This window comes from Aotus nancymaae, unplaced genomic scaffold (genome assembly GCF_030222135.1).
Source record: "Aotus nancymaae isolate 86718 unplaced genomic scaffold, 86718_ANA_hifiasm-v0.15.2.pri h1tg000011l, whole genome shotgun sequence".
Classification (NCBI taxonomy): domain Eukaryota; kingdom Metazoa; phylum Chordata; class Mammalia; order Primates; family Aotidae; genus Aotus; species Aotus nancymaae.
This window is the reverse complement of record NW_026988422.1, coordinates 2,446,586-2,472,466: the sequence shown is the minus strand read 5'-3', so window position 1 is coordinate 2,472,466 and position 25,881 is coordinate 2,446,586. Positions and strand designations below refer to the sequence as shown.

Here is a 25,881-nt window from a genome sequence, read left to right as displayed (position 1 = left end):
TGTGAAGCTGTAATTACTGTAATTAATAGTATCCTCACACATAGCATTGTACTCATTTTTATGTATGAGTAAACTGAAGCTCAGAGAGATTGTTACCTTGAAGTCACACATTAGTAAGCTGTGAATCTTTCCGGTTCTAGAACCCATGCTTTTAATGCCCCTGGATCATGCTGCCTCCTGATGGGGATGTGTGGGGAAGATGGTTTTTGTTGGGATTTATGCCACCCAGGTAGAACCAGGCATGGCATTCTGTGAGGCTTTATTTACCTGGCTTGTCCTAGATGCAGCCAAAAGGCTTGACTGCAGTTGTCATCTGGACTGCACTCCATTTAGGTATTTATTTTGATGTGGTAGGACTTAGAGTTCTTTAATTTTCACTTTTATCAGAAATATATGTACATCACTTTAAAATTCAGTTACCACAAAAGCATCTCCTCCCTGTTTGTAAATTTGGTTCCCCAGATGCAAAGTTTTTTTGTTTTTTTTCTTAACCATTTTGCCTATTTCTTCTGTTAATTAAATCTCTATGTCTAGCCTGACCTTTTCACAGGATGGTCAAATACTCCAGGTCATCTCTCTGTTCTATTTGTTGTTGTGTTTTTAATGGCAACATCTCTTTTGGAATTCCTATCATCTTTTGCCTATGTTTTGAATCCCCTAATTCCTGCATCGCAAGTCTTCTTCCTTGTTTACTCCATTACTTTGTAGCACTTAATATATCTTGAGCAAAAGTTATAGAAAGCAGTATTTCTGAGTCCTTACATGTTTTAAAACTTGTTTTACTTTGGTATTACTGTTTAGCTGGACTTATTAGGGTAAAATCAGACTTTTGAAGGAATTGTTCTATTGTTTTCTAACTTCCAGTTCTGATTCTGGATCCATTGAATGGGACCTATTATTTTCTCCTGTTTTTAGGACTTGTCTTTATCACCACAGTACACTGAAATTTTCTAACTCCTGTGTTTTAGTCCTTTTTCTTTTTCATTTTGCTGGGCAGAGTAGGCCTTTTCAATCTAGAAACTCATCTTTCAGTACTGGGAAATTTATTACACAATTTCTAGAAGAATTTTCTATCTCCTTTCCTGTTCTCTCTTCTAGAATTCCTACTAGTTGAGTACTGTATCTTCTAGAATAATCCTCCAACTTTCTTTTCTCTCATTTTTTCTTTTACTTTTTGTTCTAGTATTTGTAAAATGTCCTCAACTTTATATTCCAAAACTTCTATTTGAAGTTTCTTACTTCAAAGAACTTTGTTTCCTGAAATTTTAAATTTCATTTTCTATGTACAATGAGACATTTCTCTTAGACCTATGATGTCATTCATCTTGTGACAAAATGTGCTTCTTCAGAAAAAAATTTACCACCACAAATAATTTTTGCTATATAGGGTTTAATCAGACCAAAACAAAAATGTGCCTTTCAGTTTTCATGTTAAATTTAGTGCAAAATGATTTCTTTGAAACTTGTCAAATACCACAAATACGGGCCAAAAAAAAAAAAAAACAAAAAAACACCCTAAAAAAGTAGCTTACATTTGTGGCTATGCTAAAAATGGAGCTTAAGTGTACATAACTGTGAAATAAAAAGACACGGAGACAATTCCAGCAATCAGTCAGGCTTGGCCAAAGCACAGCGCTGTTGGCAATGGCCTGGAACAAATGTGGAATGCATTGCCCATCTGAATCAAAGTCCAAATGCCTACGATTTCTTTTTTTCCATTTTCAGTTCACTATACTTCTATGGGCTTTTTGTTTTTAAGCCTCTTAACAAATATTTAATCTCTGGAAAATATTTCATGTGAAAATGCCCCCATATATGTGTGATTTATGTAAATGACAAAGTTGTTTTTGTATCAACAGTCTCTCATTGCAAATGACAACTTTTATCAATTGCCTAGTTTACAAAATGCTGTCATTTGCGTTCTCTCATTAAAAACCCTATGAGGAAGGTAAGTTTTATTCTCGATTTCACAAAGTTTTAAAGCTTTGAAAAGCAAAAGCAGTAACAGTACAAGGGTTTTGAGCCTCACTGTTCTCAAATGAAAATTAGGACAAGATGTATCTCATTAGGGTTTGCATGTGTTGTATTGCTTTATATATGCAGAATGACTAATGCATCCTATACATAGTAAGCATTCAGAAAATGGCTGCCATCGTTGTAGCACTAGAATCTGTTGCCTTAGACTAGATTCCAGCAGTGTGTTAATGCAGTACCTCAGTGATCAAGAAACTGAGTCTTTTTTTCTTGCTCACTTAGTACCAGCTATACTAAACTGACAGCTGTCATCCTTGTTTTTCACTTTTTTATATCTACCTTTTGTACATTCTGCATTCTTACAAACTTCTCAAAGACAAAAATTATTTATCTCCCAAAAGCTTTAAACAAATCTCAGACTCTCAAAATATTATCAGCTGACTCAGGTTGATTTTTTAATTCAAAGTTCTTTCACGGCCAGGTCTGCTTGCTGCTGAAAGGAAATCTTAATTTCAGGCAAACTGCTTTACTGTTTCAATTTCGCTAAAGGATTTGCTTTGTTTACATACTTTATGAATAAAAACTGCTAAATAATATGATGAATAATTCTAAAGGATACAATCAAAGGAACTTACAATTCCAGGGGACCTAGGCTCATTTGGGGGTTTGTTTTGTTTGAAGGTTAGGGACTGGCCAATATGAATCTGGTGTATCGAGGGACATGTCTTGTGTTTGTGTTCCTGCTCTCCACAAGGCAACACTATCATGCACCTTTTCTGGAGACCACAGCATCCTGTGATCCACAGAAGACCCAAGTTCCAAGAGATACAACTAGGAAGTCCTTGCAAAGAAACACTTATGTGTATCTATTCCCATAGCTTAGTATACAGTTAAATAGACTATAGCATAGAATAGTAGTTCTCAAACATCAGTGGGCACATGACTTACCTAGGGAAGTTATAAATTCTAACCTGAATCTCCTCAAAAATTGATTCCATGCCTAGAGTAGGAAAATCTGCAGTTTAACTCACTTTCACCACTGCCACCCTATCATGTGATTCTGACATAAGTAGTTCAAGCCCCACAGTGAAGAAGGTGGCCTAAGTCCAGGGTTATACTCAGGGTTGGGATAATAGAAAATAAAACAGAATCTTGCAACGTCTTGGACCCAGGAAGTAGCTGAGACATCTTTAAGAAACAGGCTCCTTGTTTTTGGATTTGCCTTTGTTTACCATATACCACTTTCCAGCATGTCTATTAACAACCTGCCAAGTAATTTGTACTAATTTGGAGATTTTTAAAGACAACCATCTTTTTTGTTAACTTAACGCTTAATGAAACATTAGACAAGCTGTTCAGAGAGTAATACTAAGAAATCATTTTTCTTTCCTCAACCTACTTCTGGAACATTCACTGTCATAATTTCAAAATAGAATCAAGAGGTATGTCAATATAAAAGGGGAATGTTGCCTGCTATCCCTCAGGAATATGTTACAAGTATTTTTTTATTTCCCCCTAAACAGTTATGAATTCCAGGTGAAACCCAAAAACCCACTTGGCGAAGGCCCGGTCAGCAACACAGTGGCATTCAGTACTGAATCAGGTAATTACATCAACAGTAATTCCCAGAAAGGATGTAAAAGGGTCACAGTGGAGCAAGGTTTTGCATAGGAAGCTTGTTTGAAACCCAGCCAAACACTACATATACTCTGTTTCTCGAATTTTTAGAAACCCATTTGTAGGAAAAAGCAAATTGATGGTGTTTCTCTAAACCTTCATGTATGTTTTTCCTCACTTAAAGACACATCAGTTTAATTTAAAAAGCATGATCAAGCTATACTCTTTCAAAAAGCTAGTGAACGAATACTCCCCTGTATGCCTAGAATCAAAATATCAGTGAGTACATCCAGAAAGGGAACCCCATGATAGTTTAGTAACAGCTGTGAAATTTTCTAATTAGACCTTACAAGCTCCAATTCCTTAATGAGATACATCTGCACATGCAGCATTAATATTTGCATAATTTTTATACCAACTGTAGTTCATGGCATCTTGGTGATTTTTACTATGAAGTTTTTTAATCAAACTTAAAAGCAGCAGCTTTTGAAATTCAAGTGAAGGCTGGAACAGCGTCAAAGGTTCCTCACTACTCAAATTACATGTAACAGATACAACTGAATACCTACAAAGCAGGAGATTATTAAATCAAGAACAATTTCCAAAACAAAACTTTCAAATTCAATCCTTAGTAAAAATGTACAATCTTGCAAATAAAATTTCTTAACAACTGTAAGCACCCCTAGTCTTCACCATGCCACATGGAACGTTGGGGTTTTATCTAGTAAGGTCTGACTTTTGTATTTATTTCTCCTCAGCGGACCCAAGAGTGAGTGAGCCAGTTTCTGGTAAGTACCTGTCTCAATGAGAACACAACTACATGTTTTTCTAAACTTATTCAACTGAACAGGCCTGGCAGAATGTGAATCATGATTTCACGTTTTTCCACTTAGTCTTCTTAAAATACCAAACAGATAAGAATGTTTGCCTACACATTGTACAACACTGAGGACCCATGATGTTCTGCAAACAAGTTGGACATTCTGAAATTTGCTTTCACTCATGCACAGGTTTATTACTGTTTAGTAAGATAGCCAGTGTAATCCCAGCACTCTGAGAGGCTGAGGCAGGAGAACTGCTTGAGCCCAAGAGTTGGAGACCAGCCTAGGCAACATAGTGAGACTCCCTCTCTACAAAAAAAATCTAAAAATGAACAATTAGCTAGGCATGATGGTGCAACACCTATGGTCCTAGCTACTTGGGAGCCTGAGGTGGGATGATTGCTTGAGCCCAGGAGGTTAATGCTACAGTGAGCCATGATCCAGCCTGGGCAACAGAGTGAGATCCTGTCTCAAAAAATAATGGTAAGATATAACACCCTCATCTCCAATTTTAATAACAAGTCATATTAAAGCAGTTGTCTAAATTTTATAACATGCTACAAAAAAGAAACCTAAATTTGCTCCTAAAGGACACTGTCTACATCTAGCTCTACAGAAACTATTCAGCATCTAAACACCTTAACATCCTGCTCTCAGATCTATCTATTGACTTTACTTGTTTAAATCCTTCTAATATTTTTGGCTCCAATATTTATCATGGGGTGGGGTAGAGGTTATCAGCAAGTTGACAAATTTTGCAAACTGATTCCTTAAAGTATCTGACCCAAGAGTCAGATACTAAACTCAAACCATCTGTTTTCCTTATGTAGCAGGAAGAGATGCCATCTGGACTGAAAGACCCTTTAATTCAGACTCTTATTCAGAGTGTAAGGGCAAACAATATGTCAAAAGGACATGGTATAAGAAATTTGTAGGAGTGCAGCTGTGCAACTCTCTCAGATACAAGATTTACTTGAGTGACTCCCTCACAGGTAAGCGGGGCTCCCAGCTCTGTTTTCAGTCCTTGACTTATGGGAATGTTTTGCGGCATTGTACAATTTGGCCTTTTCTTAAGAGTTCCAGGCACTAATGGTACTGTAAACACAAGTTTTCCTCTGAGCAAAATGTTACTGAAATGGTTATCATTCCTAGAAAACAAGGATTTAAGGAACGCTTTTAGAAGGTAAGTAATAAAAATGGAATTATAAAACAGTGCCATTGTGGCAAAATGGAATGCACATTCACTAACCATGATCAAGCTCCATTTTGTTACAACCATCCAGGATAAAAAGCCTATTGACAATGAAGTGACTAACAATAATCATGGAATTAATACAATATCTTCAAGGTGCTGTAAGAGCTACAACCCCTTGCTCCATACCCAATAGGTTATAATTTTCTACATTCAGAGTAAAAATTTTTAATAAATAGGCTGACCCCAACATAAAAAAGTAGATATTTTTTCAGTCATTCACCTGTTCTAAGTGCTGAACACAGAGCAGCATAAAAGGTATTTCCTGCTTTCCTATAGCTTACCTCTCCTTAGTAAGGAGAGACAGACAATACATAAGTAAGTGAAAATTTATACAGGTACTTTGAAGAACATTTTGAAAAAGGTGAAGGCCTCTCTAAAAAGCACTAACAAAGGAGAAAATTGAGAAGGAACTAACCACACAAAGGTCTTAGAGGAAAGGGAAAGTGCAAAGACCTAAGGCAGAATACCCCTGGCCAGTTCCACCAGCATGGCCCAGACTTAGTAAGTGAAGGGGCAGGCAGGTGTGAAATCATGTGGACCTTTGAAATCAGGTAAGGACTTTGGATTTTATTCTGCGTATAATGGGAGACTCCTGGAGAAATTTATGGAGAGAATAAACATCATCTGGCATGCATTTTTAAAAGATCACTAATCTCTGAGAAGGGGAGGGGAGGAAGAATACAGGAAGGCAAGAGACCAATGTTGGTTGGAACTAGGATAACAGGGAATAAGGGGAGAAAGTACAAAACAGTAATGAAGATTATTTCAGAATTGTCACATATCAAAGTAAGAAAGTAACACTTCATCCTTTTCACTTCTGGTTCTTTAGGAAAATTTTATAACATAGGTGATCAGAGGGGCCATGGAGAAGATCACTGCCAGTTTGTGGATTCATTTTTAGATGGACGCACCGGGCAGCAACTCACTTCTGACCAGTTACCAATCAAAGAAGGTATGTTTTCTGATCCTCCTCATAAGCAACAGAGTTTTACAGATTAACCCAGAAAGAAATCAAGCTGAGGAAACCAATCAATTTAAAAAGAATTCTATAGTACTACTGCTCTACACATCTGGCTAGGAAAAAATGAGAACTTTAAGTGTCTCAGCTTAGAAACCTAGCGCCAAGAGAAATTACACACACATAATATAAATACATCCTACTTCAAGAAAATCTAAATTTGCAAAAACAGATATAAAAAAGCAGTTTCCCAAACTTAAATCATTAATGTTATGGGTTTTGTCATACTGAACACACTTCCATTATTTTTATCTCCTCAAAAAACAATTTTTTTGAACTACTGCTACTATAAATGGAAAAAAAAATAGTACATACCTTGCAAATAACTGTATAAATATAATTAAAATAGAATTCTGTGGACAATGAATAACCTCTGTAAATTGCTAAAGACCCATTAGCACCAAGCTGTGTAATGAGCACTGAATAAGACTAAAAATTAATCCTTGTCTAAGCAGTGCAGAAGGGGGTAAATTAATTGTTCCTATTAGGAATCACCAGGAGGTTCTCTAAATAAACATTTGATTAATTTTTCAGTAACACATTTTGTTCACTGGTACTTAAAAATACCGACAATAAAAGATGACCTACTAAGTTCTGTGAACACGTTAATGGGCAGTGAAACTGTCACTACCAACCATCCCCTCCTAACTCGGCATGGCAAATGTCAACAACTTTTCAGGTGCCCGTTTTAGCCAACCAAGATGACACCTCAGGACAAAACACCAGAGCTTCTTGCTCTCAGTTTTCTAAATTACTTTGCTTCACTCAGATTAGCCTTCAGCTATTCCACATCCTTCAATCTATCAAAAATATATAGGGCAAAAATACAACATAGCAGCTGTTAAAATGAAACTGTTTTCTCTCTCAGGCTATTTCAGAGCAGTTCGCCAGGAACCTGTCCAATTTGGAGAAATAGGTGGTCATACCCAAATCAATTATGTTCAGTGGTATGAATGTGGGACTACAATTCCTGGAAAATGGTAGATGCTGCACAAAGTTACCTTCTGTTTCATCACGGCAAACAAAATCATTGAAAACACTAAGTCACATTCATTTAAAGCTATTTTGTTTACTATGTATAAAATTCTACAATCTAATAGCAATACTAGATGTTTATTATTAGAAAAGATTGCTAAGAGTATTTATCAGGTTTTACAAAGTCATTTTAAGAAAGCAAGATATTGATGTTAACAGAATAACATTTTTGGGGAAGCTGGCTCCCTATACATGGTATTTTAAGAGATCGTTTGTATATTATTTATCACACTGTTGTAATGATGTTTTGAGATACTTTTATAACAATTAACATCAAAAAAGTTATATACTTTTTAAAAAAAAATTTACTTTTATTGATGTGTATGCTTTATTGATGAATTAATTCCATAAATCTCTACTTAGTTTAACTTATTGGATCAAATTATCTTCAGCATATATATCTGGGGAAAAAAGGTCCGAATATTCAACATTTATTTTTAAACTTCAATTTTTTAAGCAATAGCTGAATAGCTTTTTGGAGGAGTTTAGTTACACATTCATGCTAATATACATTTCCTTTAAACATCCGCAAATCATTGAAAAGATTGAATCGGCAAATTTCATTACAGCTAAAAATGGAGTCTAAATCAGTAAATTTCATTATAGCTAAAAATTGTTTCAAAAGGTACACTTTTACGCATCATAAATGTTATGATATCTGAATATACGTTGTCAAACTATCCCTTTACCCAATTGTCTTCATATTGTTTTTATGATTCTAATGAAGGTGTATGTAGAGACTGAATGTGAAGTCTGAGCACAAAAAGGTAATGCATGATGAGCTCTCCAACCATTTTACAGGATATTTACTATGTATTTATATGTAAGACCGCTATAAATGAATGTATTGGAGAATGTCTTTTTAACTGTTTAATTAATTCAGTCTGTAATGAAAATATGACTCATTTCTATTAAAAAGGTATTTTCCTTCAGGCAGGGAAGAGAATCCTTGCTGCACTGTTGTCGTCATTCTGAAAGGACCTTTCCCTGTGCTTACCTTGCAACATGCTTCAATCTTCTCAATGCTACATTTTGTATTTTTCAAACAAGTATAAATTCTGCAATAAAGAGATGTAGTTTTTTTTAAGATGAGTTTTTAGTTTTATTATTTCTGAATGGTTCATCAGTATGTTAACCATACCTTTTATCGCAGAAGGAAAATCACAAAGTTATCCAGGCTCTACCAAACCCCCATTATATCTATTGTTTATGTCCTAAATTAAGCTTTCATCATATCAAGTAATAAAGTTTATTATTTTAAACCAATGATTACCAAATGCATTTTTTTTTCAAAAGAAGGACGAAAATCAAATGGCACTGTTTCTCTGAATAGAAATCTGTAAGTTAAAATGTTTATATGTCAAGATCAAACAAACACCAATAAGGATTTCTAAAAAATAATTGTTCTTTTTCACGTTAATGACTAAATTAAATTTCAAGACCACTAATGGATTCAATCATCTTTATTAACCTATCAATATCAGTGTTTGTTTGTTGTTACATTTTAAATATAATATCTAGTTGTATTCTCAAAGGACTCTACTTTTAGTACATCATGTTAATAGTAAAAAGCCAAGTAAGATGGCTAAACCTCACCCTAGCATTTTAATATCCTCTGGACAAGGGAAGCTAGAAAGTCAATCAATCAATCACTTTATACACGTAAGAGTAGTGTTCCAAAGTAAGAAGCTGCTACATTTTTAAGCAGGGAGGAGAAAAACTTTCATTTTGGTCTTTGTGGTCCAGCAAATTATACTTTCAATTAACAGCAACAATGATATCATAAAAAATGCTCTGCTTTTTAAATTTCTGAACTTGAATACAAATTAAAATAGTATTGGAGTCTTTTGGGAGGCCAATAGCTAGCAGCTACTTAATTGGTATAGATGAGCCTCCTTATCGATAACCAGGTCCAGGTTGGGTATAGCCCTGACCAAAGGGAGGACGGTTACGTGCATAAGGATTAGGCCCGCTTGGAGGAGCGGTCATGGTACTGCCAGGAAGTGAAGTAAAACCTGGTCTTGGTTGATAGGCCCCAGGTTGGCTTGGAGCTATTCCAGGTTGAGAGGCAGGAGCCACTGTATAACTAGTAGGCTGAGAAGTTTGGGCAGTGTAAGTTTGTGCAGGATAATTGCTCGCCTGGTACTGCTGTGGCGGCTGAGCAGGCAGTTGTTGAGGCTGACCAGAAAAGGCAGGAGCTGGTGCCTGGGAAGTTGGTTGCTGGCCATATCCCTGGAATTGCTGAGGTTGTTGGGGTCCAGTCTGCTGACTATAGCTTGCTGAAAAGGCAAAATAAATAACATGTATCTTATCTTTTAGTAAAGCTTTTCCAGAGAATTAGTCTTACTGTTATGGACCAAAAATGGTGAGAAATTTAACAAATATTTATGTAACAAGCAGAGTGGTAGATTCCATCATCACATAATATTTCAAGACCAAGAAGTTATCAAAGAGACATTTTCTACAATTTTTTAAACCCTCTGAGACATAATCCCTGTGAGCAAATTCCTGCTATAGCATAATTCCTAGACCAGAAGCTCAAATGATAAATGAAAGATTATACTTTCTAGAAAGACCAAAAATGGAAAAGCTAAATAGTCATTAACCAGGTTTTCAGGGGGGCCTACTTAACAATATCAAATAAAAACACATTGCAGAGAATGAACATTTTTATATGAAATACTATAAATCTTATTGTACTAATTAGGTGCTTTAAATTTTGCTCACTCTATAAAAACTAGGCCATTTAAGAATAAATACAAAGTACCATTTTCACAATCCTTAAAATCTTTCTTTTAGATTTGGTATCTGATGCTTTTTGCCTTTACAATATTTTGACTTAGCAGTACAGCATAGCACATAAAAGTATACCATATTACCCCAAAAAAGCAACATCTATGTTTATTATTTACTAGGATGTAATTTTTTTTACAAAGAAAGTCTGCTTCACTGAAAACTTTTATCTCTACCATGAAACACACCTGCAGCTACTTGCAATGAAACCTCTCCATTGACTGGAATCCTGTCAGCATTAAATACCAGATACATAAGAAAATTATTAAAATATGTACAACCCTGCATTAAAAAAAAAAAGGATTGAATGAATTTGAGTATATTCTGAACTCACCTTGAACCTGGGTTCAAAATTTACTCATGAAAGAAACCTTTATGACATAGTCCATGAACAAAACTGGAAAAGGTCAGAGGGAAACTGGCAAACCAACAACAGTGTCAAAGAGGGTCCAGTGTTACCACCACTCAGTCTCCAAGCAGAGTACTTAGTTGACTATTTCCATATCTCTCAATCAAATTCAAGTTAATAGACTAGTAGGATCAGAAATACAAAGATAATTTGAAAAAACTAAATTTTACTCAGAGTGAAGACCCTGACTAAATTTATTAAGAGCAAGCTTAGTTCTTAATAAGTAAATCATGTATCTTTAATGCATTTAACTCATGGTAACATCTAAATACTGAACTAAATTCATAAAAAAATTCTGAATGTCATACAATTTGTCCTATCCTCTACATAAAACTTAAATTTTCACTATAAAGTTTTGAAGAAACAGATTGATTCAGCTTTATACTGAAAATGCCTATTCATTTTAAGACTGCGAGGAAAAAGAAAAGTCCCTTTTCATCCTGGCAACTGAAATCTAAACTTTTTTTTTTAACTGGGCCTGGACATAATCCGATCCCTAATTATTGCTTAAGGGTGGGAATAACCCTACAGGCTGAAGATTTCATTAGCAGCCCACCAGTCTCTTGAACATAATGTGGCAATGCTTCTATCGTGTGTATAGTCTCCCTTCCATCCCTCCAAAATAACAACTTAGGTGAAGAACATCAGAAATAGCAAAAAAATGGAAATATGGAAATTATGTGGGGTTTTTTGAATACATAGAACATCTAACCTTTTAAGGAAGAAGTCTGCCAACTCTGGTCTAGGTTGGGAGAATGCAGAATGATAAAGGGAAATACTGAACTGACCCAGCTCCCTCCACTGAATGGCTGTATGTGCTTTAACAAGTCACAATCTCTTTGAAACCTAGTTGCCTCACTTATAAAATGCAAAAGCCTGAGTCCCACACCCAATCAAATGAAATTCAAAATCTCTGGGGATGGGGCCCAGCTACACAAAGCTCCCCCAAGTGATTCTAAAGCATAGTAAGGGCCGAAATCCCCTGAGATTAAATGACAACTAAATCTCTTCAGTTCTGCTATTCTTTCTATAAATCACATAATTTATAACACTGATTTTTTTAAAGAACTGCATCCTAAAAATAACCTTCCTCAATATAATCCAAACTTAAGTTCTATGTATTTTATACAATTAAAAACAAGTCGCTATAGGTTAAGTCACTCTACAGCCAATATATTCTAAATAAAATTAACGACAGAATGTTATGATCTAGGTCAGGAGTCAGCAAACTTTTCTGTAAAGAGCCAGATAGTAAATATTTTAGGCTTTGTGGGCCACATGGTCTCTGTTGCAACTACTCAACTCTGCCATTCTAGTGCCCACGTAGCAATAGAGAACATAAAAATAAGTGTTCTAATAAAACTTTGTTCAAAAAAAAACAGGCAACAGTCCAGATTTGGCCTGTGGGCTATACTTTGCTGACCTCTGCTCTAGTTGATACCATAAAACTCCATAAAATAGAAGTTAGACAAGACTCAACTTGTATAAATTATTTTTAATTATAGTTGAAATTCTTATATTTAAATCTTTGGCTGTAAAACAAGAGTTGGACACAACAAACTCTCTCTCTGACATAAATGTAAAAAATACTGGAATCATTGCCAAAGATACATTAATAAGATTTATCATAGTTAAATACATATAATATTCAGTGGACAGATGGTAAAATAGAAACAAAATACCCAGGATGCTTATTTAAAACAACTAAACAAAGTTCTTAATTGCCTGAATTACATTTTATACAATTTTATGGCCTGTTTCTGGTATTCTCACATACTTGCAAGAGATTTTAAAACCTAAGTAAGGTTTTAAATAAGATCACCTTTCCATGTATGAATAAACTGTCGTATTTCTACAGGTACTAAGAGTACGCTAGAATTGTGTGTTACACAGAAGTGGAGGGGAGGGGGAACCTTGCACTAAGTCGCCTAAGAGGTAAACTTATCATATTAGTAAGACACAGCTTTGTATTAAAAACTTTTTATACTACAGGTTACTGCAGAATCATCTACTTTAAGTTTTATTTGCCCACCAGAAAACTGAAATGTTGATTTATAATAGATGCTAATGTAATTCCCCTAATAAAAACTTAATACCTATTATGTCAATGTAGTACAAATCAAGGAATCAAGAAGAGCTTAAAGTTTAATGAGTATAGAAACAAGCACAAAACCATGAGCCAACTCCCTTTCAACACCTGCTCACCTGAATACTGAATACCATACTGTTGAGGCTGCTGAGGTGGAGCCTGCGGCTGCTGCGCACCATAACCGGCCTGTTGCTGGTACTGTTGGTACATCTGACCTAAAACACACACACACACACACACACACACACACACACACACACACACACACAAACACACGAAAAAAAAGGCATATTTAATGTAGCAAAGAGAAATATTTTTAAGGCACATATACATTCTTTCTCCATCTAAACAGTGTAACAATATACAAGAAAGTATTTGTTCACTTTTAAATGTCTATGAAGAAAATGAACCATTTAAGAAGTGTGACTGCTCTGCTGTGGATTAACTGCAGAGAATTAACTGGCAACAAACATTAAGTGTAACAACAGTGGCTACCATTTCATAAAGTCTAGAAAAACAAATGTTTTCAAACCCAGCTGCCAACAGATAAGTAATGCTAATGTTCATTAAAAGCCAAGTGAGCTGAAAATCAACAAATAAAAATGGAAAAAAAGGACAAATACCATTAATATCATCTAAGTCTTTCCTAAAGCACTGTATTTGCCCTCTAAAGGTTTGGACCTCTATTACCATATGAACGAACTTTTTTGTAGCAAGGAACTACATGACATCTTTTGTTCCAGAGCTGAAAGACACTTTTGGAATTTGTCAAGTTTGATTTTCTATGAATATCCAACATCTTTAACCAATAATGTGGACTCTAATTAAGCCTACATGGTTCTTCATTGCACTATTTAACAATGGCAGACCTTTTTAACACTGGGGATGTGTTCTTGAACATGGGAGTCCTATCTGTCCTATTTGGGGTCAACAACCGCAGTTCCTATGAAGAAACCTTTTGGACACTTATTTCCTATTATTTTCTTTCTTTTACTTTTTATTTTTCTATCCTCACAAACTGTTCCCATACATGTGATTTTCAAACAAAGATTTATTGTTTTGTCTTTATCAGAAATATGATCAAGGGGAATAAATACGTATAGCATATAACAATGAACTCTAATTCTTCAAAATTAAAAGGTTTAACTCCTCAATTAAAAAAAAATAAGCAAACAGGCAATATACATTAAAAAAAAGTTCAACCAAATTAGTATTCCCTATCTCAGATACAGAAAAATTAAGCAACTTACCTGCAGTCGATAGCTAAGAACAGAACCATCAAGAGCTAAGAACCAACACTGGATCCCAGGCATAACTCCAAAGCTTTAGTTTACAAAGTAGTTTTGCATATATTATCCCATGAACAAAATAACATAAATATTAACTTGGGCATCATCAAAAAAGGCTGAGATTAAGGCTCCATGTAGTAGCTGTGGTAGACTGTGATCATCAATGAGTAAGAAACTCCTGGTCAAAAATGTAGTTATTCCCCTCAGTAAAAACTGATAGGGTACAACTCTTCTTAAAGCTGTTCTTTTTGGCATGTTTTCACAAACTTCTACAAATTGATTTTTAAAATATCACTAGAGTTAAAAATTTCAGAGGTTTATTACTACCTCTACACAATATTCTTTTTATAGCAGATCCTCAAATAACATCGTTTGTTCCACACTGTTTCGTTAAAACACTGGTAAGAAAAAAAAATATTCCCGGCTTAGGTTATGGTTCCGTGTGGAGTTTGCACATTCTCCCCAAGTCCGTGTGGGTTTACTCTGGGTACTCCAATTTCCTCCCACATCCCAAAGTGTGTATGTTAGGTTAATCAGCATGTCTAAATGATCTCAGTCTGGTGACTGTGGTTGTGTGTGTGGTTTCAAGTGCACTCTGTGATGGAACAGCATCCTGTCAGGGTTGGTCCCCACTTTGCTACTGAGCTGCCAGGATAGATTTCAGCCACCCACAGCCCTGAACTGGAATAACTGCATGTATCATTACCTTATTTGTTTTTATTAATCTTTCTTAAATGTATCTATAGCTCACATTTGTTTTTAGTCTTTATCTAGAAGTCCAGGGGTATTTTTGTGATCAGGAATATGCTGTAGGAACTCAACTTACTCTTATCAATTAGCCTATAGAACTGATTTCCTCCTCATACATCGTCTCACTTAAAATTACAGTTTCTAAGAACCTATCAACAATATTAAGTGAGGATTTACGGTACTTACTTTAAACCCACCTCATTCAAGTCCAAATGGGACTGTCACAGTATTCTGAAAATTAATTAAGAAGTCTAATCGTTTAAAAAAAGAAAAAGGAGGAACTTCTTCACATACTTGAGAGATCTATAGGATATATGAAGAAAGCAAGGTACACAGATTGTTTATAGTAAGCAATGTTTTGAGTAATAAAAAATACAGTCATGCATTGCTTAATGACAACAGTACGTTCTGAAAAATGTGTCACTGTGCAAGTATCACACAGTATACTTACACAAACCTAGATATCATAGCCTACTATATAGCTAGTAGGGATACAACAGACTACAAACCTGTACAGCATGTTGCTGTACTGAATACTTAGGCAACTAACACCATGGTAATTATTTGTGTATCTAAAACATATCAAAACATTAAAAAGGTACAGTGAAAATATGGCAAAAAAAGATAAAAAATGGTACACCTGTCTAGGGCACTTACCATGACTAGAGCTTGTAGGATTAGAAGTTGCTCAGAGTGAGGTACTTGTGTTGAGTAAATGTGAAGCCTAGAACATTACTGTACACTGCTGAAGATTTACAAACACTATACACTTAGGCTACATTAAATTTATTTTTTAAAATTCCATTTCTTCAATAATGAATTAACCTTAGCTTACTGTAATTTTTTACTTATAAACTTAACTCTTTTTTAACAGTTTAGCTTAAAACACATTGTACTACTATACAAAAATATTTATTCTTTATATCCGTATTCTGTTTTTTTCTATTTTTTAAAATTTTAAATTTTCTTTTGCTTTTTAAACTTTTAGAAAGAAATTAGAACACAAACATACACATCAGCTGAGGCCTACCCAGCATCAGGATCATCAATATCAGTGTTTTTCACCTCTATAACCTGTCCCACTGGAAGATCTTCAGGGTCAAGAACATCATGGAGCTGTCCTCTCCTATGATAACGCCTTCTTCTGGAATACCTTCTGAAGGACCTATCTGACCCTGGTTCTACAGCTTTTTTTTTTTTAAAATAAGTAGGAGTGCCCTCTAAAATAATGATTTAAAGTATACTAAAGTAAATACACAAACGAGTAACAGAGTCATTTATCATCAAGTACTAGACACTATACATAATTATGTGAGCTACACTTTTATATGACTGGCAGTAAGTCTGTTTATACCAGAATCACCACAGACACGTAAGTAATGCTTTGTGCTACAACTATGATGACTACACATCACTAGGCAATAGAGATTTTTCAGCTCCATTATAATCTTATGAGTCCACCATCATATATGCAGTCCACTGTTGACTGAAACATTGTCATACAGTGCACAACTATATATAAGCTATATTTTATGTGTATTTTCAAAAATAATAAAAGTTATAAAAAATATTATCTAAGGGGAAAAAGAAAACAGGATGAAGCAAAGAGTAATGGTAAAACTTATAGAATGTATTTATTACAGAGAATAGCCAGCCTCTTTGACCCTCAATGGCTTCTGCACATGTACAGCATTTATGATGTCCAAATGGTAAAGAACTGAATCCTCCAGCTCTGGTTAAGCTTCAGATGACTATAACCCCAAGAGTCATTTTTAAATGCAACCTAGTGAGAGATCCTGAGCCAAAATCACCCAACTAAACCATTCCCGAATATCGACTGTCTAAAACTATATGAGATAATAAACATTTGTTGTCTAAGCATCTATGTTTTGGGATAATAGTTTCATAGTAATAAATAATATGCATAGTTTTGATTTTGGGAACATTTGATTTTGATAAGGGATGATAGCTATTAGAAAAAAGGACTCAAGACACATTAATGAAAAGCAAAGTTTGAACCCTGTTAGGCTCCTGATTTGAACAAATCAATTGTAACAAACTAATCTTGAAACAATTCAGGAAATTCAAATATAGACTAGTACATGTTGACATTAAGCATCACTGCTGAGGTTGCAGTGAGCCGTAATCACACCAGTGCACTCCAACCTGGGCAACAGAGTGAGACCCTGTCTCAATTAAAAATAAAAAAGAATCACTGTTAAATAACGGCATGGTGGTTATATTAAAAAGATTATCAGTTAGACATACATACTGAAATAGCTGAGTATAAGCTGTTTATAATTTGATTTAAACGACTCCAGCAAATTAAAAGGGGTGCAGTGGGGAAAATGATAAAAAAAAGAATGCCAAAATATTGGCAAGTGTTGAAGCCACATGAAGACTACCTGAAGAGCTGATTATTCTATGTCTGTTTCAACATTTATATAAAAAGTCTACTCAGCTTTTCATTATATTGGCATATGATTTTACCGATTTTAATTATATGCTTTTTCATTTTTCTTTTTTTGTCAAACTGCAGTCTGATCTCTGAAGATTTTTAGCCTTCTTCTCCTTACCACTTACATTTTTGACAATGTCACATAGTTTTCCAATAACAGGCACTGGCTTTGTATGAAGAAGGGTAACATTATCCCTTTTGGTTTTTTTAATGATGCTCAGTATCTTGTTGATTCTTTTAACTGAACAACATATTAACACTACATTTCTTTAGAATAAAATTCACAGTTTCAAGGTTCCTTTTATGGGAGTTAAGTAACAACTCAGAATTCTTCATTTTAATTTGGACTATTACACATTATAAGAGACTGCTACGTTAATAACTTATAATACATTTTATGTTGGTAATTCTGCTCAAATTATTGAGCAAATTGATCTAAATAACTGGCAACATCAAAGACTCATTATATATCAAAATGTATTTATTAAAGTAGCCTGTAATTCATGCTGGGAATCCATAAATAATAAATATATTTATCTAAAGCTGTGCTCTTAAAATAGTCACTAGTCACATGTGGCTACTGAGCACCTGAAATGTGGCTTGTCTGTATTGTGGTACGTTGTTTGTGTTTAAAGTGTTCCAAATCAGTGTCACATCCCAGATTTCCAATACACCGTACCAAAATAATTAACTTATACTGGATATATTAAGTTAAATAAAATTAATTTTACCTTTTCTTAAACATTTTTCTAATGCAGCTAAATATAAAATTTTAAATTACATGTGGCTTCTAATTCTTTTGTACAGCACTAATCTAGAATTAGATCAGTTATTAAGAGTTTAAATGATGTCACTTATTAACTGTACAATTTTCATACTGTATGTTTTAATTAAGCTAACAGTTAACAATTGTAGCAAGGCATATAATACTACTCTAAAGGAATTAAATGCATATAAACAGTGTTAATCTACTATCTCTGGAAAAAGGAACTTGGTTGCTGGGGACAGAGATGGGAGAGATAATTTTCACTGGATATCCTTTCACATTTTAAAAATTTTACTTATTTGAAAATGCTCAATTAAAACAAACACTTCATAGAATGTTTAGATATTGCTAATAGAGCCTTAATTCCCATTTCTTTATATATAAACAGCAAACATTATTTGGTACAAGGAGCCTTCCAACTGTCATTCTATAACAGTATACACCGCTTAAAATGGGATTTATTTAAAAACAAATCTATAGTTCACTTGATATGGGCATTAAACTCTCATCATACCTATACTCTGCTTCTGTCCATTTCAGCCCACACCTGCTTTAGTTCTAGTTTGTTCTAGTTTTGGTAGTAGCATTTTGGTACAGAGGAGGACTAACTAAACTTGGAAAGCCTTAAGCAATAAGAAATTCTTTGCAAACCACTGATTCATCAGCAAAATGTCATCTGCTAGTCCATAATGACTGTTGCTCATCCAACAGACAACTCTGTGGATTTTTTTTTGTGGGGGGCGGGGGTTGTTTGTTTTTGAGACAGGTTCTCATTCTGTTGCCCACGCTGGAATGCAGTGGAGTGATCACAGCTCACTACAGCCTCCACCTCTTCATTCAAACAATGCAAACAATCCTCCCACTTAAGCTTCCCAAGAAGCTGGAACTATAGACACATGCCATAGCATCCAGCTAATTTTTTTTTAATCTTTTTTTTTATTTTGTAGGGCAGGGTCTCACTATGTTACCCAACCTAGTCTCAAACTCCTGGGTCAAGTGATCCTCCTGCCTCAGCCTCCCTAAAGTGTTGGGATTATAGGCATTTTGTAGGATTATAGGCACATTATACGTGTGAGCCACCACACCTAACCAGGCAATTCTGAAAGTATCACCACAGGATAACAGGATTCTATTCCAAAGTGGTCAGTTCATTTTAGGCTATGTTTTGCTTGTTTTTGTTTTTTGTAATGTGATTGATAACTTTAATCACTTGCTTCTGGTGGTGAAAATACATTATACGACTATCTGATCCATTAAACAAATGATTAGAGCACCACCTGGTGTTTGTTTTGAAGTGGAATTGTGGCTTTAAAGGTCCTAACATGCATAGGCAATTCATAGAAATCACATTCCAGTATCTGGAAGGCACCCTAGAGATTGGTAAGTACTTAGTCACATTCTGCAGAACTCCAAGGGTTTCAATGAAGCACCTTAGTGCCTACTGTCTCAAGTCTGTTGCCCTTCAATTCCGTATTTTAAATACAGAGTTTTCAAGTTATATTTCATTCAGGACAAAAGACATTCTTCTGAAACCACTGAGTTGGTCCAATTTTCACATTTTACGTGAAAGAATATCAAAACCCAGGGAGACTAATTACACGTCCAAAGACAGATTATTTAGAGAAGAAAAAGTATGACTTAAAATACACTGCTTTTTTTCTATTAATACATATTGCTATATTTACAAAATTATAAAAGTCTATAATCTTACCAAAAAAACCCCACTCTAACTAGTTATCTTTACCTCTATTTTAGAAATCTTTTTAAATTAGAAAAAGCATGCATAGATGCTGAAGAGAAGAGGGAGATAAAACAGCACCTAAGTATAACACAAACTAAAGTGTGAAATCACCAGTCTGAATTTCACTATCCTCCCCAAGGGTCACCACTGACTAATGACTGGTCTTTCACTCTGTATCTATATTTATATAAACACTTTAGGGATTTCTTTCTTTCCAATAAATGGAAACATACCTAACATATTATTCTATTTGGTTTTTTAACATCAAATCATGTCGGTAAATCCAAACTTTTCCTAGCTGTGTTCAAGGTATGACTAAATACATAGAGTGTTTATAACAATGCTGCAATAAACACTTCTACACATGCAGTTTCCCACACATGTGTTCTAAACTCTATTTTACCTTCAATCTGACCTGCTTGTGTCTGAGCTCCTGTATATGGTGGTTGCTGTGGCTGAACTCCTGGTGGGTGAGCTGCTGAGGAGGAGGAAGCAATGCTGTCGGGTGTTCCTGAACGATCTTCTGCAGGAGCACTGGGTGGCCCTGGACAGTTTTAAAAAAAAAAAAAAAAGTCAGTTTAGTATCCAATATAAGGCCTTCTCCCAGCAAGCACAAGGAATAAGTTTGGTTAAAAGACACTAAAAGTAGTATAGAATAAGTATATAACCACGAATGAGGCTTTTTACATTTTTTAAAATGTATGTATTGTATTTTTTCCTTTGCTCCAGTCTCTTAATCCAAAGCTACGACTGGAAATCCTTCCTTATAAAGTGTGGAGTACTATATTCCTGAGTCTTAACCTCTCCCTGCAAAAAAACAAAACTCATGTCTGCAATGCCAATATCTCCCCCATTCCAAGCAATGTACTCTGCACATCAACCGAAATTATCACTTCATTCTTCAAGGGGTCTCCACTGCCCATAAATTAAGTTCAACCCCCTAGTTTGCATTAAGGGTTCGAACATTGTTTCTCACAATTTCTCTTCTCACATGCCTCCTTTTCAGCTAAACTAACCCTAACCTTCTCCCTACTCCCATCATGTATCTAATATTTTTTCACCTTTATTTCATTTATCACCATTCTTTCCACTATACCACCTCAAATATTTAATGTAACATTTACGTATTTAAATACAACATTATTTAAAATCCAATTATAATTCCACACTTCTAGTAAGCCTTCTTGACTCACGAATACTTTTTTCCAGTAGTGAACTTCAATCTAGTTTACTTTTATTAACCCATACTAACTTCTATCTTGCATTTCTGAACAGCCCCCATTTTCCCTCTTAAGACTCTGAGCTCTTTTGGCTGGGCTCCTGACTCTTGATTCTTTTTGCCTGCCTCACAAGGCCTAGCCTTCAAATTTACACATGAATTTACACAAATTTTTAATTCTTCCAAAACAACGAACACAGAAATGAATGAGAGAATATATTACAGTTCCAATACTATGACAGTCAAAAAAGATATTCTGAGGACAATGCAGATAGGTTTTATTCCTTTAAATTCTTTTTGCTTTGGCAAAGCAGAAGAGTGGTTAAAAGCATAGGTTTTGCAGCCAGACTACCTAGGTTCAAATCCTAGTGCTGTCACTCACAAGCTGTGTAACTCTGGACATGTTACATAATCTCTGTGCCTCAGTTTCCTCATCTGTACAAAAAGGATGTACTAATTCCTACTTCATAAGGTTATTGTGAGGATTATGAGTTAACAAGAGCTTATAGCAAGGACTTTAAAAAGGGATTATACAGCAAAAGCTTATAAAAGTGACCACTACTCAGAAAGTTCCATGTAAGTACTTGCTATTATCAGCAGACTAATTTTCCTAAGGGCAAACCTCTATCTTCTGCTCTGGTATATCCCCAGAACTTACCACAGTATTAGGCACACAGCTGACAGCTGACAATCCAAGTATTAATAAGAACCTAAACTAGGACATAATAGTGGTAATGCAAGACAGACTTATTACCAGAATAAAATGGATGATGGTTTCTATCTACCACCACTTTACTTAAATTTATATATATGTTGATAAATACATACACACATTCTTCCTACATTAACTTAGTTATATATATGTAGATACACACATTCTTCCTACAAAAGATACGTTATTAGACTCTCTATATATATGTATGTTTGACTCCTCTTTCCTCCTGTACATGTAATTTATTAGTTAATGTTCATTCCATCTTTGTAATACTTCATTCCTCCTTCCCATTGCCACATTCGCTATTATAATAAGCCACATTTTACCACATCACACCTGAAAACTACACAAGTATCCCAGCTATGCATACTGTTTTTCTTACTACAATTCAACATAGCTATGAGAGAAACGGTCTTCAAATAATGTGAATCATATTAATATTATTCTAGTGTGGAATATTCAATTAAATCAAAATTTAAAAGTCTGACCTCATCAGATTTTCACACACCTTTAGTAAGTAATTCCATGAAAGTCTCTAAGGAATACAAAATGAATAGACTGAATACTGTATTTCCAACTACTGATAAAGGCAAAGTAAATCCGTCAGATAAACTCTCCTCCAGGTAACAACTAAAAACCTGAACGAAATAGAAGAAACTATTTGAAATAACTGAAAGTCAATCGGAAACCAGAGTTTACCCCAATAAAATTAGAATGGATAAGAATTAAAAGCCCTGACCTCTGCAGCTCCAATAGCAGAAAACCACAGTGTTAACAGCCTCATGGCTGGACAAGGAGCTGAAGATTTAGGAGGAAAATCCCTGAAGTGAGGGTGCCAATGAAAGGGTAAGACCCAAAATCTAGGTATATATACTCTGCCCAAACCCCCAGCTGACCATAGGGCTGGGAGGGCGGAGGAGGATATCTCAACAAGGCTCAGAGAAAAAGCAGCACCTAGAGAGAGCTGAAAGGACTGAGCAGATGTATCAGCTGCTATACACCATAGGGATAAAGGAGTAGTTTTGAGTATGTGCAAGTTGTCAAAACCAAAATGAAGTCATTAATATTAAAAAATATAAAAACTCTGATAAGGCCATGAAGAGAGGGTTCTTACAAAAACTATCACAAAAGAGTTCAAAAACCACAGCTTATACAACTTTACAAAAAAAAAAAAAAAAAAACCTTCTGTGAGGACATCTGCCCAGAAATGCCTGTCCATCCTCAAACTGACATCACTCTTGCTAATGATCTTTGTAGCCAACGATAATTATTTCAAAACAATTTTGTATTCTCATTTTTTCCTTTAAAAACCTTTGTCTGCCTTTATCTCACTGAATATGCACATAGTTTACTATGGCACACATATTCTCAATGCAATTCCCTATTCCCGAGTATCTTTTTCTTTTAGAGAGCCCTTTTCTGTTTGTTATGTTGGCAAGTCCACACAAATCAAGTCCCTGCTAGAGCAACAATATCAGAAAATCCTCAAAATAACAAAAAGAATCCTAAGTCTCTACAACATATTAACCAGAATGTCTAGTTTTCAACCAAACGCTATCAGACAGGCAAAGAAACAGGAAAATGTGACCCTACTGGGGCTGGGAAATACATGGGGCAGAGAGGAACCAGTCAATAGAAAATGATACCAAATGGGTCCAAGTGCTGGATGTTGCAGACAAACATTTTAAAGCAGCTATCCTAAATATTTTTAAAGAATCAAACATAAATACATTCAAATAATTAAAGGAAAATATAGTTTTAATGAATGTAAAATAAAGTTATCTCAACAGAAAAACAGAAACTATGAAAACAACTCAATGGAAATTCTAGAGCTAAAAGCACAATTAAATAATTCACCAGAAATGTTCAACAGCATATCAGAAATCACAGCGACTTTGAAGAGAGTTCAACAGCAATCACCCAACCTGAAGAACAGAGACAAGACTGAAGAAGAATGAACCTTAAAAAGCCATGAGATAGTATCAAACTCACCAATGTACGTATTAGAATCCAAAAAGAGAAAAAGCAGGAAAAAATAGTGAAGAAATGACAAAAGTTTAAAAGAATAAAACAAAATAGGTACTGTTTTGAAGTTAAAAACTTATTTATGGAAAAATCTATACTAACACAATTTAACCAGAAAATCTACATTTAATTTTGAATTTCCCTAAGATAAGTCAAATATAATTTGAATACTGCAATGAATCAAATTATAAAATATTTCAGATTTTTTAAAACTTTCTAAATTTTACTTTCAAAAATATACTCAAAGCAAACAGTGGTTATTCTTTAAGGGGGAGGGTGCTATTGATGGGGAGAGGACATAAGAAAGCTTTCTGTTGTGCTGGAAATCATCTACACGTAAATTTAGTGATTTATATAAGTGTACACATATGTAAAAATCTGTTGACCAGAACCCTTAAGATTCGTGCACTTCGCCATATCCAAGTTATTCTTCAATTAAGAAAGAAGGAAAGGCAAGGAAGAAAAGATTAAGAAAATGAAGGATGTAAAAGAGGTAGAAACTAACTCACCTGAAACCTGATCATCTGTTAAGCCAAACGCTGACATAACATTTTTATTGATTTCATCTTGGTTTTTTAAAGGATCAAAAGCTGACATACTTGCTGCCATAACCTGAGTAGACTGTTTTCCAGAAGAATCAGCAGCAGGCTTTTCTTCCCTACCATCCACAGTATCTGTAAGAATAGAGGAATAAACAAAAACTTGTTTCCCTTTCATCTATACTCAGTAAGACCTAATAACGTGTGTGTATAATGATAGTCTGGAATGTCACAGGATTATAGATCATTTCACTTTCTTCTTTATACTTTTTAATATTTTTACTTCTAAAATCAGGAGGAAAGGGCAAAAAGAAACAAAAGATGAACATCAACTTTTCCAAAAAAACTATATACCTCCTTTCATAAAAAATATTAGATGAAAAAAAACACAAGCTCCTTGATAGACATTTTTTTTTTTTTGGAGCCCTATGACCTACATCCTAGTATCAGATACCCACTGGGCACTCTGGAAATAAGAGTTATAGAAAGTAAGGCTTCATTTTATAAAAAGATAAGAAACTTAACTAAGGTTATAATCTCAAATTTTACATTTTATTTCTACCGTCTACAGGTCCACTATTAAATTACACGGAAATCAAGCCAACCATAATTAATTCATAAACTTCCAAAAATACCACATTAAAAACGTTTTTGAATTTGCTACCTTAAAATATTTATTAAAATACTTGTTAAAATGCTTATAGATGAAATGATGTATATGGGATCTACATCAAAATAATATAGGAAGAGAGCCAGGTCCAATAGCTCATGCCTGTAATCCCAGCACTTTGGGAGGCCAAGGTGGGTAGAAGACTTGAGGCCAGGAGTTCGAGACCAGCCTGGCAAAACCCCATCTCTACTGAAAATACAATAATTAGCCAGGCATGGTGATGCATGCCTATAATCCCAGCTACTCAGGAGGCTGAGGCACGAGAATCACTTGAACCAGGGAGACGAAGGTTGTAGTGAGCTAAGATCTCACCACTGTACTCCTGTCTGGGAAACAGAACAAGACTGTCTCACCAAAAAAAAAAAAAAAAAAAAAAAAAAAATAAGCGGTGGAAGTGTGTGTAGTATAGATAATACGATGCTATGAGCTGGTAATTGTTGAAATTGGATGTGGCTTTATGGGATTCATTATAATGTCTACTTTTGTATATACTTCAACTTTTCCATAATAAAATGTTTAAAACAACAACAGAAAAAACAAAATGTTAAATATTATGAGCAGGTTAAATTTAAAATCATGCTTTTTTAAGGATACTAAGATATTCCATAGGCATTTATACAACTGTCTTGTGAAAGAAAGGGAGTTCAACAATAACCTACCATTTTACAAATAGGAATCCAAGTCCAAGATACAAAAGA

The 25,881-nt window shown here is 34.8% G+C and overlaps 2 protein-coding genes across 14 annotated transcripts in view; one reads left to right on the top strand and one right to left on the bottom strand.

The window, feature by feature from the left end:
* ABI3BP (ABI family member 3 binding protein) overlaps positions 1-8,986 on the top strand; it is a 243,215-nt gene extending 234,229 nt beyond the window's left edge. For all 9 annotated transcript variants that reach the window (XM_064374567.1, XM_064374565.1, XM_064374564.1 and 6 more), the window contains 5 exons: positions 3,498-3,577; positions 4,350-4,379; positions 5,243-5,404; positions 6,497-6,619; positions 7,554-8,986. In XM_064374567.1, coding sequence (XP_064230637.1) covers positions 3,498-3,577; positions 4,350-4,379; positions 5,243-5,404; positions 6,497-6,619; positions 7,554-7,669 — 511 coding nt within the window. In that variant the 3' untranslated portion in view covers positions 7,670-8,986. The remainder of the gene's footprint in view (positions 1-3,497; positions 3,578-4,349; positions 4,380-5,242; positions 5,405-6,496; positions 6,620-7,553) is intronic.
* The window catches only part of TFG (trafficking from ER to golgi regulator), a 38,517-nt gene continuing 21,591 nt past the window's right edge, over positions 8,956-25,881 (bottom strand). For 2 of the 5 annotated variants that reach the window (XM_012476854.2, XM_012476844.2), the window contains exons 5-8: positions 24,484-24,648; positions 20,419-20,559; positions 13,128-13,226; positions 8,956-9,999 (exon numbers count right to left, since the gene is read on the bottom strand). In XM_012476854.2, coding sequence (XP_012332277.1) covers positions 9,617-9,999; positions 13,128-13,226; positions 20,419-20,559; positions 24,484-24,648 — 788 coding nt within the window. In that variant the 3' untranslated portion in view covers positions 8,956-9,616. Of the gene's footprint in view, positions 10,000-10,701; positions 10,743-13,127; positions 13,227-20,418; positions 20,560-24,483; positions 24,649-25,881 lie in introns of all 5 variants that reach the window. The other 3 variants (XM_064374569.1, XM_064374568.1, XM_012476863.2) reach the window with 3 other exon arrangements.